General features: G+C 42.5%; 1 protein-coding gene across 1 annotated transcript in view; it reads right to left on the reverse strand.

Annotated features, from left to right (window-relative positions):
- Window positions 1-11674: 11674 nt before the first annotated feature.
- Window positions 11675-14111, reverse strand: part of LOC115466345 (butyrophilin subfamily 1 member A1-like) — an 80251-nt gene continuing 77814 nt past the window's right edge. Inside the window, exon 9 of the mRNA XM_030197534.1 lies at window positions 11675-12455. Within this exon, the coding sequence (XP_030053394.1) occupies window positions 11914-12455 (542 nt within the window). The 3' untranslated portion in view covers window positions 11675-11913. The remainder of the gene's footprint in view (window positions 12456-14111) is intronic.

Here is a 14111-nt window from a genome sequence, read left to right on the forward strand (position 1 = left end):
CCCTGTCCCATTAAACCATGTTTATTTATGTGTTCCATAATTTTATTCTTTATAATAGTTTCCACTATTTTACCTGGCACTGATGTCAGGCTTACTGGTCTATAATTTCCCGGATCACCTATGGAACCCTTTTTAAAAATAAGCGTTACATTGGCTACCCTCCAATCTTCAGGTACTACAGACAATTTTAATGACATGTTAAATATTACTAACAGGAGATCAGCAATTTCATGCTTGAGTTCTTTCAGTATCCTCGGATGTATGCCATCTGGTCCAGGTGATTTACTACTCTTTAATTGGTCAATTTGGCTCAGTATGTCTTCCAGGTTCACCGAGATTTCTTTAAATTCCTCTGCATCATCTCCCCTGAAAACCATTTCTGGTACAGGTAGATGTCTTACATCTTCTTCCATAAAAACTGAAACAAAGAATACATTCAAAGGATCTTTTACTAAGGCGCGCTCACTTTTTTAGCGCACGCTAAAATTGGTTACGTGTTAAATGTTAGAGGTGCCCATATATTGACGTCTCTAATGTTTAGCTCACACCCATGATTGTGCCTTAGTAAAAGACCCCCCCTCAATTTCTCCGCTATGACCTTGTCCTCCCTGAGTGCCCCTTTTTGCTTCTTCATGATCTAACAGACCCATGGATTCCCTCACAGGCTTTCTGCTTCTGATGTATCTTGAAAAGTTGTTACTGTGAGTTTTAGCCTCTGCAGCTAGATGATGGGGAATGGAGATCAATGCTGTAGAACTTGGGGGGAGAGGACTGATGATCAGGAGGTCATGGACTGGGCCCTGGGTGGTGAGAGCTAGGAGGAGAATTGGAGCCATAAAGAGTAGGCTATCCATATAAAGTGTTAAAATCTGCTTACAGACGAGCAAGATTCAATCATTGGTACTTATTACTGACATCTAAGTATCCAGGTTCTGATGAGTCTAAAATGGTATGTTTAATTAGGTATTCAAAGGGTGGGGATGTGGTGGCGAATGCATTATACAAGAACTGGGATATTATGAAGACACACACATTGTTTGCCAATCAGCAATTGATGATTGCTTTTTTTCAGAGGAAGAAATGTAAAGGACATTTTAAGTTCAGCAATGTTGCCTTCTTTAAATAATGCTTCAGTTGTCCAACAACTTATAGGACATTTCAAATGTGGGAACTGTAAAACATGTCATATTACTATTGAAAGTGACAGTTTCACGAATTCAGTTGACAACAAGGTATATCATTCAACTAAGAGAACTGATTGTAAATCCATGCGTTACAGTGTCCCTGTCGTAAACTTTATGTTGGCAAGACTATCAGAAAATTAAACATCAGGATGAATGAACATAGACATAGTTTGCCAAAAATGAGCAGGAGCTCCTTTAGCTTTTCATAATTTGAAGAAACATCATTCATTTGACGATTATACGTGTTGGGTGATTGACAGTATCTTCCCCAACATCTGGGCAGGTGACTTGGGATAGGAAATTACTTCAACTTAAACATCACTGGATTCATTGTCTCAAAACAGTAGAACCCAGTGGGTTGAATGGTCAGCATTTTTTAAAACTTTTTCATTGCAATTATTTTGGGTTCTTTAATACAGTATGTTTCACAATCATATTTTAGATAGCTGATGCTGAATGCATTGTCAGCACTGCACATGCATCAGCATTTTCCTTAAAAGCAGTCGTCATCTTCAATTCTTCTGGAACAGAGTGAATCCTTGATTAGGTGAAGCTGTTTTTCTCAAGTAAGCTCTGCTACGCTATGTTGTCTTTTCACTTCTGTTTTTTTCATTTCAGCTTAAATTCATTATCAGAGCTTTGTTTGTTTCATCCACAGCTATTACGTTGGCAGTGAGCTAATTTTTCTGAAGAAGCTGGGAGGTAAAACGGGTCCCGGTTGGGATTGTTCTAACTGCCAAAAGCTAAGTTTTGCTTCCTTATATTATGGATGAGAAGCATTTATGGGAATTATTAGATGCTATGTTACATAGAATACACTCTCCATTTCAAAGTGAAAGCTGATGAATATTTATTATTTTCTTATGGGAGCATGTTTTTGAGGAGCATGATTTTAATTACAAGAGTTGGATTATAAATAAACATTAAAAAATAAAGATTGCATCCATATGGAGGTTTTTAGACCGTTGATAGAAACTGTGAACTGTGGGATGGACGTGGAGGGGCATAATCAAACAGGGCACTCAAGTTTTCCTGGGGACGTCCTGGGACGGCCCCATGAAGGGCGGAGAAACCCGTATTATCGAAACAAGATGGGCGTCCATCTTTCATTCTGATAATACGATTGGGGATGCCCAAATCTCAACATTTAGGTCTACCTTAGAGATGGTCATCCCCAGTTTTCACCGATAATGGAAACCGAGGACACCCATCTCAAAAATGACCAAATCCAAGCCCTTTGGTTGTGGGAGGAGCCAGCATTCATAGTGCACTGGTCCCCCTGACTTGCCAGGACAGCAACCAGGCACCCTAGGGGGCATTGCAGTGGATTTCAGAAAAAGCTCCCAGGTGCATAGCTCCCTTACCTTGTGTGCTGAGCCCCCCAAAACCTACTCCCCACAACTGTACACCACTACCATAGCCCTAAGGGGGTGGAGGCACCTACATGTGGGTACAGTGGGTTTTGAAGGGGTCACATTTACCACCACAAGTGTAACAGGTAGGGGGGGATGGGCCTGGGTCTACCTGCCTGAAGTGCACTACACACTAAAACTGCTCCAGGGACCTGCATACTGCTGTCAGGGAGCTGGGTATGACATTTGAGGCTGGCATAGAGGCTGGCAAAAAATATTTAAAATTTTTTTTTAGTGTGGGAGGGGGTTAGTGACCACTGGGGGAGTAAGGGGAGATCATCCCCGATTCCCTCCGGTGGACATCTGGTCAGTTCGGGCACCTTTTTGAGGCTTCGTCGCAAGAAAAAAGGACCAAGTAAAGTCGGCCAAGTGCTCATCAGGGACCCCCTTCTTTTTTCCGTTATCGGCCAAGGACATCCATCTGTTAAGCACGCCCCAGTCCCGCCTTCGCTATGCTTCGGACACGCCCCCCCCCCCCCGTGAACTTTGGTCATCCCTGCGACGGAAAGCAGTTGAGGACACCCAAAATTAGCTTTTGATTATGCCGATTTGGGCAACCCTGATAGAAGGACGCCTATCTCCCGATTTGTGTCAAAAGATGGACGCCCTTCTCTTTCAAAAATAAGCCTGATAGTGATACCCTGATATGGGGTCCATTTAATTGTCGGCAGGTGACAAACCACAGTCAACTGAGGTCTTTTTCCTCCATTGCTCCTTTCTTACTCTTTACTTTTTGTGTTTAGAAATATTGAATCAGGAGTGAGTTTGGTTCCACTTCCTTTTTGGCTTTTGTTTACACATTTTTGAGTGGTTTCTCCATTGTTATATTTTTACTCCTATTTGTTATAAAAATATTTTCATGTAATTTCATTGAGTGTTCCCTGGCCTTTGTACTTTCTGAAAGAGTGAAAAATCGATTTGCTTTTATCCATTCTTTTTTTTATATTATTATTATTTTATTTATAAGTTTTAACAAATTTTACAAGAACACTTGTAATGAAAAAATGGAAGAAATTATACACCATTTTCATAGGAAATTTAAAAACTAGGCAAATTATTTTAACTCATCCATTTCAAGTCCACTATTAAGAGAGGGAACAAGGTAAAATTCCAAGAAAACATATTTCTCATTAATACATAAGATAGAAAAAAAGGAAGAGAACATGATGTGTTTGTTATTTTCCTATTTACAGAGTAGATGTAGAAAGAGCGAGTACTTGCTGACTAGGACTAGCTGCAAACAGAATCAAGAAAATTGCTCAATTGAGTTACATCATTAAAAATATATTTAACTGAGCTAATTTTTATCATGCATCTGCACGGAAAGTTTAACCAGAATAGTCCTCCCAACTGTAGAACCCTTGGGCGGAGCTTCAAAAACGCTTGACGTCTCTTTTGTGTTACTCTAGCGATATCTGGGAATACTCTAACTTTGTTATTCATAAAGAGTTCATCTCTATGACAAAAAAATTGTTGAAGGACCCAATCATGGTCAGGTTCTAACACAAAAGAGGCTATCAATGATGCAGAAATTGTCGTTGTTTTTTCTTTTTGAAGTTCCTGTGTTAAATTCAATATGTCAAATGAGGCATCAGGTCTTTGTTCTTGTTGGCCCACTATCCACCTTATAATTGAAAGAGAAAAACGCATAGATTTCGACCCAAATCGGGAGATAGACGTTTATCTCACAAAAACGAATAAATTGGTATAATCGAAAGCCGATTTTGGACGTTTTCAACTGCACTCCGTCACGGATGCGGACAAAGTTGATGGGGGCGTGACAGAGGTGTGGCGAAGGTGGAACTGGGGCGTGGTTATCGGCCGAGGAGAGATGTATACGTTAGGGCGATAATCGAAAAAATAAAGGCGTTTTTAGTGAAAATTTAGGACACTTTTGTTGGACCCTTTTTTCACACGAACAGGTCCCAAAAAAGTGCACTAAATGACCAGATGACTATCGAATGGAATCGGGGATGACCTCCCCTGACTCCCCCAGTGGTCACTAACCCCCTCCCACCACAAAAAATGATGTTTCACAACTTTTTATTTTCACCATCAAATGTCATACCCACCTCCCTGGCAGCAGTATGCAGGTCCCTGGAGCAGTTGTTAGGGGGTGCAGTGGACTTCAGGCAGGTGGACCCAGGCCCATCCCCCCCTACCTGTTACAATTGTGCTGCTTAATGCTTATTAGTCGTCCAACCCCCCCAAACCCACTGTACCCACATGTAGGTGCCCCCCTTCACCCCTTAAGGCTATAATAATGGTGTAGACTTGTGGGCAGTGGGTTTTGAGGGGGATTTGGGGGGCTCAACACACAAGGGAAGGGTGCTATGCACCTGGGAGCTCTTTAACCTTTTTTTTTGTTGTTTTTGTAAAAGTGCCCCCTAGGGTGCCCAGTTGGTGTCCTGGCATGTGAGGGGGACCAGAGCACTACGAATCCTGGCCCCTCCCACGAACAAATGCCTTGGATTTATTCGTTTTTGAGCTGGGCGCTTTCATTTTCCATTATCGCTGAAAAACAAAAACGCCCAGCTCACAAATTGTCGAATAAAACATGGACATCTATTTTTTGCGAAAATACGGTTGGGTCCGCCCCTTCACGGACCAGTTCTTGGAGATAAACGCCCATGGAGATAGACGTTTTCGTTCGATTATGCCCCTCCACATCTTTTTGTTTCTCAATTTTATATGGAGGTAAATAGTAAATTTTTGAGATTGGAGGATATGCTTGTTCAGGAATCTTTAAAATATCTGATAGGTATTTCTTAAACATTATTAGTGGAGCCATTAATTAAGTTTTTGGAAAATTAATCAACCTAAGAGTTTTAGCTCTTAGTTGATTTTACAAATTTTCAGTCTTTTGGTGCAATATAATATTCTCTTTTATCAAATTGTTTTGTATTTGTTGAGAGGTTTTTAACGCTTCATTATATGATAATAAAGATTTCTCAGTGTTACTCATTCTCGTTTCTAAGTTTTCAATCTTTTCCAAAGGTAATTGAGTTGCTTGTAGCACCTGAGATATCTTCTGTGAAAAAGAATTCTCCAGCCCCACCAAGGCTTCCCATATACAGTCAAGAGTTATATTCCCAGGTTTAGAGGGCAAAAATGAGTTACTGGGTATAGCTGGCTCAGTTAAATTCTTCTTCAGTGTCTGCTCCTGGTTCCCAGCCAGCAGTTCACTAACTCTCCTCTCTCCGACGTCTATAGCAGGCAGTTCTTAGTCTGCAGCAGTTCCCTCTGGTGAATGCACTCCCAGGTCAGAGACTACGAGTGCTTCCTGCCCCTGCTGTAGACCTCTTGTCGGCATCATTGGAGGACTCTGCTCTTCGGGGCTGAAAGTGATGTCAGCCTCAAGCTGGGGGAGTGAGGAACCTCCCATCGCTCCCTCCTGCAGGGAGGAATCCTGCCCCGTGCTTCCTACAAGCACCGCGAAACGGTCCATCGGTCCCGTTGCTACAGCAGCTGTGGAGGGGGTCACACGCTGCCTGCCCCTCTGCTTCGGCATCTCAAAGGTAATTATTTTAAGTTTGAGGGAATCGGGTGACGAGCCGTCTAGCTAGTGTTCCCTTCCGGATGCCATCTTGTTCCCGACCATCTGCTTTTATCCATTCTACACCACTCTGGATTTTGTAGACCTCAATCATATCCTCCCTCAGCTGTTTTCCAAGCTGAAGAACCCTAACCTTTTTAGCCTTTCATCATATGGGAGGAGTTCCTTCCCCTTTATCATTTTGGTTGCTCTTCTTTGAACCTTTTCTAATTCCACTATATATTTTTTGAGATATGGTGACCAGAACTGAATGCAATACTCAAGGTAAGGTCGCACCATGGAGTGGTTCAGAGGCACTTTATAGTATTCTTGGTCCTATTTACCATCCTGTTTGCTTTTTTGGCTGCCAACTCACAGGGCAGAAAATTTCATTGTATTGTCTACATTGACACCTAGATCTTTTTCTTGGGTGCTAACTCCTAAGGTGGACCCTAGCATCAGGTAACTACGATTCGTATTATTTTTCCCAATGTGCATCAATTTGCATTTGTTCACATTAAATTTCATCTGCCATTTGGATGTCCAGTTTTCCGGTTTCCTAGGTTCTTCCTGCAATTTTTCACAGTCCACATGTGTTTTGACAACTTTGATTAGTTTTGTGTCATCTGCAAATTTAATCACCTCACTTGGTCTGATTTCCAGGTCATTTATAAAAAATGTTAAACAGCACCAGTCCCAGTAGAGATCCCTGTGGCATTCCAATACTCACCCTCCTCCAATGAAAAAAATTACCATTTAACTCTACCCTCTGTTTGATGTCCAATTGCTGTATGGCACAGCAGTTGAACATCATAAGGCTGGAGAGCCAATGAGGTCGGATGGGCATTCCTCCCTCTTTTCTCTCACTCCTTTATTAGCTAGCAGCTTCTGATGCAGAGAGAAGAGGTCGTGTGACCGCCATGTTCTTTCTTGTCCACTCTCCGAGTGATGGAGGAGAGTGACCACCATTTTCTTCCTCGTCCAATCAACCCTAAACAGAAGTTTGATTCTGCATCTCTATCAAAACTGTGGGCTGAAGTGGCAGTGGAGTACCAAGGCTGAGGGCCATGAAGTTGAGCCAAGCACCTAAACGCAAGTTTGATTCTATTTCTGTACCAAAACTGTGGGCTGCAGTAAGAGTGCAGTATCAAAGGTGTGGCCTATAAAGTTGAACTGAGCACCTAAACACTCTGGCTATGCAGTAATGGCCGTGTCACCACGCATGTGTAAAGCGCTATCACTCACAGATAGGATCGATGTTATAAAAAGATTGGACAATAAGAAATGTCAGGCTTTCATTGTAATAGAGTATAGGGTGCATCCAAGTCAAATCACATGCACCTACAAGCAGAAGGACAAGCTTCTTGAAGATTGGCAGAACAACACCAATCCTGAAAGGAAACACAAGAGAACTGGAAAAGCAGAAGATGTGGAAGAATGTCTTCTTCGCTGGTTTTCACAAGCAAGAAGCCATCAGTTTCCTGTCAGTGGTCCCCTACTGATGGAGAAAGCCAATCATTTGGCAAAAAACCTTGGATTGGGCAATTTCAGTTCAACTGTTGGATGATTGGAACAATGGAAAGTAAGACACAACAGCATGGTGAAAAACAAGATGCAGATGACATGGATGCGGAGAAATGGGTTTTAAATGTTCTACCGGGCATCGTGAAAGATTACCAACCATGTGACATTTTCAATACAGATGAAATAGGTCTTTATTGGAGAGTTATTCCAGATGGGATGCTAGCATTCAAGCAGGCTGAGTTGGCCAGAACAAAAGTGCCAAATGAAAGACTGACACTGCTACTCTCATGCAACATGTATGGAAGTGAAAAATTGGAGCCACTGGCAATCTGAAAAAGTAGCCACATTACTTCAAGAATGTCAAACTACTCCTAGTGGCCTATAAGGCAAAACAAAAATGCTTGGATGACCTGAGAAATTTAGCTGCAATCGCTGAAATAAATTGGATAGCACAATGCACAGGCAGAAGCGTGAAATTTTGATGCTATGTGACAACTGTGCAGCACACATCATTGACGCTAGACTATCAAATATTAATATTGTGTTCCTACACCAAACATAACTTCACTTATCCAGCCAATGGATCAGGATGCCATAGCCAATTTCAAGAAGCATTACAGAGCACTGGTGCTGTGCCATCTGATGGGGACAATGATGAAAACATTGGCAAGAGAGAGTCCAAGTTGGCTTGCAAGCTAAGCCTACTGGACTCACTACACAAACAGAAGGAGGCCTGACATCATGTTAAACAAAATACAATTGCCAACTGCAACAGATGGCTACCTTTATGAAAAGAATGCTTTGATGATGAGAACCCTGCATTTACTGTAGATGTCTCTGCGGGAGTTACTCCAGAGGAGTCTGACTGCTATGTGGCTGTTGATATAAACGATGAAGAGATTTGCTCAGTCTGTGGCTGAGGATGCTGGAGACACAGATGATCAGCTAATGGGGGTGAAAGTTGGCAGTGAGTGTGAAGCAAGACCCATTGTGACATTTGCTGCTGCGTGGACAATGTAAGAGCTTATCTAGAGGGAAATGGTTGCCAGAATTATGAACATTATTATGACCTGCTGGACCTTGTCTACAACACAAGTAGACAAAACATTGTACAGAAAACAATTACAGATTTTTTATATACCTTTTAAATGACACTAGTCTTGTGTTGCAAAAAATTTATTTTTGTTTTATTGTTCTTTTTCAGAAAATGGGCGATGTCTCACAACATTTTGTATTGAATGAAAATTGTTAACTGTCCAATAGCAGTAATAAATAAGTTAAGCTACACTGGCTACAGTGGCTCTATGTGATTTCTTAAATAATGGTGTGAAAATGGTAACTTCGGTTATGTAGATGCTCCAGTTAAGTGCAAGTAAAATTCCAGTCCAGAGTCCTTGCACTTTACCGGAGAGCACTGTAGTTATGTGCCAGCTTTGATATTGATATGTATGTTTTGTTTTCTAAAAAAGATGTTTATACTACACACACACGGGGTAGATTCTATAAATTGCACCTAAAAATTTGTGCCAAAAAAAATTGCGCAATTCTGTAAACCATGCTTAAAGTTAGGTGTGGTTTATAGCAGTGGCGTAGCCAGTATGGGGCCAGGGGGGCCCGGGCCCCGTAGATTTGCCCCTGGACCCCCCTGCCGACGACCCTCTTGACCCCCTTCCCACCGCCAACCCGCCGTCGCCTACCTTTGCTGGCGGAGGACCCCAACCCCCGCCAGCCGAGCCGAGGTCCTCTTCTTCCCAATCCCGTGCAAGGCTTCATTCTGTTTCTTTGAGTCTGACGTCCTGCATGTACAACGTGCAGGACATCAGACTAGAACGAAGCCTTGTGCAGCATTGGGAAGAAGAGGACCTCGGCTTGGCTGGCGGGGGTTGGGGTCCCGCGCCAGCCAGCAAAGGTAGGCGACGGCGGGTTGGCGGCGGGAGGGGGCATCGAGAGGGTCGTCAGCAGGGGGGCGGGGGGGTCAAAGTTGGTGGCAGGGGGTTCGGCAGTGGGGGGGGGGGGGGTCGGTGGCACCAGGGGGAGCTAAAATGTGCCCCTCACCTCGGGGTCTGGACCCCCTTCCTGCCGAAGTCTGGCTATGCCCCTGGTTTATAGAATAGCGCTTAGCGCTGGGAACTACAACTAAATTAGGTGTGACCATTTACACCAATCAAACCCGCACGTTAATTAGGAGCAGATCCTGCTAATTCTCTAACAACGCACATATATTTAGGTACACCCCAACCTGCCCATGTCCTTCCCATGCCCACACCCCCTTTTCAGATCCACGTACCAGAATTTATGCGCACCTCTTTATAGAATATGCCTAAAAAGATGCATGTGCAAATTCTAATTATTGCCAATTGGTGCCAGTAATTGCTTTTTTTAAAATCATTTATTTATAATTTTTCATTTTACAAGGGTCACTTGCAAACAGTAATACAGAGATGACCGTACATTAATACAATATTAGAAGAAAACAATCTCAAGTAGATAAATGGATTATATACAATCTTTCTCTTTCTTAGACCACAAAATAAATAGGGAGAGTGAAACAAGACAAGGAGATCAATTAAACAACAGTAAACAAAGAAAACGTGGTATTAACCTGATTATCCCTAGTTATTATTTATTTGAATCATTATTCCACATTGATCGTCTGGTTGGCTTCTTCAAACCCAAGACGGTGTATAGTCAATTAATTTCATTGGAAACATACTTATTGTCCAATATTAGTGGAAATAATACACCTGATTTAATTTTTTTCTCTTTTAAAACCAGAAATTATTTAACAATACAAACACTTGAATCTCTAATCCAGTTCCCACTGATTAAGGTAATCCCACTTTCACAGGCTTCACTCCTTTTGAATTAATATACTAAGAGGAATCATTTGCCAATAATTGCTTGTTATTGCCAAATTATCTGTGCTGATTGGCTCGTTAATCAATTAAGTTACATATGCAATTTGGAAGCGCATCCAAATTTGCGCACACAACTCAAAGTGCCACATATAGAATCTGGGGCCCAGTGCATAAATGTACATTTCACCTGTATTTTAGCAGATTCTGACAACTGAAACATACTGACCTACATGGCACAATTCCTGTTTCTACAACCTGTCTAAACTGGGGCTGCACGTTTAAAAAATGTGATCCCAGCTCTGTCACTCTCACTTGGACACTGAGACCACCCCCCCCCCCATATTCAAAGGCTCTAATCCCACCTTTATCACTCTCACTGTGTCACTGATTCCCCTCCCCACTTTCACAAACTCTAATTCCATCTCTGTCACTCTCACTGTGTTACTGATTCCCCTCCTCATTTCACAGCCTCTAATCTCATCTCTGTTGCTCTGTGTCACAGAGACCCTTTCTCACATTCATAGGCTCTTAATTCCATCACTGTCACTCTTACTGTGCCACTGAAATCCCTCCTCACATTCGCAAGCTCTAATCCATCTGTCACGTTCACTGTGTCACTGAGACCCTCCTCACATTTACAGGCTCTAATCTATCTCTGTCACTCTATGTCACTATGACCTCTCCTCACATTTACAGGCTCTAATCCATCTCTGTCACTCTCACTGTTTCACTGAGACCCTTCTTTACATAGATTCTAATCCCATCTCTGTCATTGGACATGTGAAAACTTCTTCTGTTTAGAAGTTTTATTAAAGTACTAGTAAAAAAGCCCCGTTTCTGATGCAAATGAAATGAGGGCGAGCAAGGTTTTCTTCTGTGTGCATGTGGGAGTGTGTGTGTCCCTGTCCTCTGCCCTCTCTCCCTTCCCCTGTGCTGTCTGTCCCCTCCCCCCTGGAAGTCGAGTCCTTCAGTGTTAAATTTCCTGCTGTGCTGTGTTTGTGTTACAAAGATAGTGAGGGCTTCTGCCCTCTCTCCCCTCCCCCTCTGAGTCCTTCACTGTTACAGAGAGAGCGATTTGATTTCGTGCTTTGCTGTGTTTTCCTTCACTGTTTGTGTTACAGAGAGAGCGAGGGCGGGGCAGACACTCATGGGGAAACCGAATATCTCCCCCCCTTCACACTTCCTGCTGGAGGCTTCATTTAGAACGTTGGTGGTGCCTTTTATATAGAGAGATTTTATCACACTTGAAGTCTTGTGATTATTTGTATCCCAGTAGATTAAAGAAATCCTCACATTTTTATTTTTCTGTGGCAGTCATTTATTTGAACATTTAATACAAATTTGTAAAAATCATTTCACGTTCACAACTCTGCCAGAGACTGGAGAAGTTAAGCCTGAGCTCAGTTCTCGCATTCCCAGGCTGACACTGGCCGGATTCTTAGAGGAACGTTTTCAGAGAAAGTCCAGAAGAAAGGTTGAAATTTCTCAGTGAAACTGTTGGTGAAGGTGTAGAGATGAGAGTTGTTATCTGCATTGTAAAATGAGACATTTCCTGCTTCACAGTCCAGGAAAATCCCCACTGCTTGGGGTGTCTCTCTCGGAAACAGCTGGGTCTTCTTGGGGGTGATGAGGGCTGAGTATCTATCTCTATGCCACCGCTGTATTGTCCAGTATCCCTTCTCAGGTGACAATGTGATATGTCCCTTTCTCTTTACAGAATCTTTACACACTCCCAATCTCCAGAAATCTGCATCCCCCACCTCCACCTCCCAGTAATGTCTCCCCGAAGTGAAACCCTCACACCCCAGCAAACAGGAATCAGTACCAAATCTCACAGGGTTGTCTGGCACATTCTGATTTCTTTTTCTCCACTGGACACTTTTCAGATCTTCAGACAGGAGGAGATCAGGATGTGCAGTTTCACGATCCAGAGTCACATCCACTGTAGAGAGGAGACACATTAATAAACATGAGCACACTGTCACACTGTCTCTAACCTCCATTGGCTGGTTCATCAGTCACTCACTAATTCTATGGCAAAAGCTCAGCTATTGACTGTTATTCACTTGCTGCCATATAGATTCTATTGATCTGATTGAACATCGATTTTCAGTGTTCACCATTGTCCTGAGTGTATTCACACTTCTCATTGAATATTTCCTTTAACTCACAGCCCCCTGTGTCCAATAACATTAAGTTGTTAGGTAAAGCAGCTGTGCAGCACTATTTCTTCTCAGTAGATAGTGGAAGCAGAGTTGCCATTGAGCGTATTCCTGCCAACCCCTGTGGGAAAATTTCAAAAGTCGTGGGTAACGACTTTCTGGTGGTTTTCACCGCCAGGGCCCACGGGTTGGTGGGTTTTTCCCCTCACCAGCCCACTTTTTAAATGCTTGTCCCACCCACTGCGCCTCTGAGCAGCTTATTCATTTCTTCACATTTCTATTTCCTTTCCATTTTCCTTTATTCGTTTGATGTAGCACCAATCATATATAGCATTTGAGTGATTCATAACACAAATAAAAACATCTACCTGCAAGTTCAGATTAAGACAGCAATAACTTTTACAGACTACTTCTCATGTAGAGCATCCAAGGAGGCCAGCCTTTTCAGTGGAAGATTTAGGGCATGCTCCCAGTCTGCCCATAGTATCGCCAGCCCCACCCATAGCTCACCCCTGGCATACCCTGATGATGGATGGTGGTCCACGGCACCGGTACTCACTTCCCCTTCCAGCAGCAACAGCAGAAGATGCCTTAAAAAAATGTCATCTCCTGCTACCACAAGGCCAGTCCCACTGCTCTTATTGCAAGACTGGTCACACGGTAGCAGGAGATGATGCTTTATTAAGGTGTCTCCTTCTGCGGCTGGAAGGGGAAGTTGCTCAGTGGGAAATCCTGGCTCCCCAGCAGGAATGCAGGAGATGACCCACAAAAGCGGGAGTTGACTTGGCAGGTCTGGCTTATGGACTCATAACATGAAAAATCGGCCATTCTCAACATTTTGGATCCACTACATTAGTCACCTTTTCCCAGAGAAAGTTACCTATAATATTTCCCTCTCCTCTGTTATTCAGTTTTCTTTTAATGACTGTGATAATGATTTCCAGAAATTCTGGCTATGCAACACCAATAAAGGAAGAACCTTATTAACTGTATAATTCACAGTGGAACTTCACTTTCATCCAGAACACAGAATAGATAATAGATTTAAATTCATGAACAATTAGTGCGCAGTGACAATAAAATATAAAGCTCAAAATGTAAGAGCTATTATAACAACCCCTCCCCCCTATACAAACACACACACACATCCTGAGCTTTCTATGGCACTTTCAGTTACACTATAAAAGAAGGATTTACAAAAAAAAGTGAAGTTGATTATAATTTACAGTCTCAACCTCCCATGGCTACTAACATGGTGCTACACTTACAAAAATGTTATTTTATGTGACAAAAATCCTTTAAATATTCTCACCAGTATGCATATTACCAAATTTCAGAGGGCATCATTTCTGAACTCTCCACACACACTCTTCTGTATCATAGCAGAGAAATATTCTGTCCCTATTCTCTCCTTACCAGAGGGATCACTCCCTGAC

This window comes from Microcaecilia unicolor, chromosome 3 (genome assembly GCF_901765095.1).
Source record: "Microcaecilia unicolor chromosome 3, aMicUni1.1, whole genome shotgun sequence".
NCBI classification, from domain to species: domain Eukaryota; kingdom Metazoa; phylum Chordata; class Amphibia; order Gymnophiona; family Siphonopidae; genus Microcaecilia; species Microcaecilia unicolor.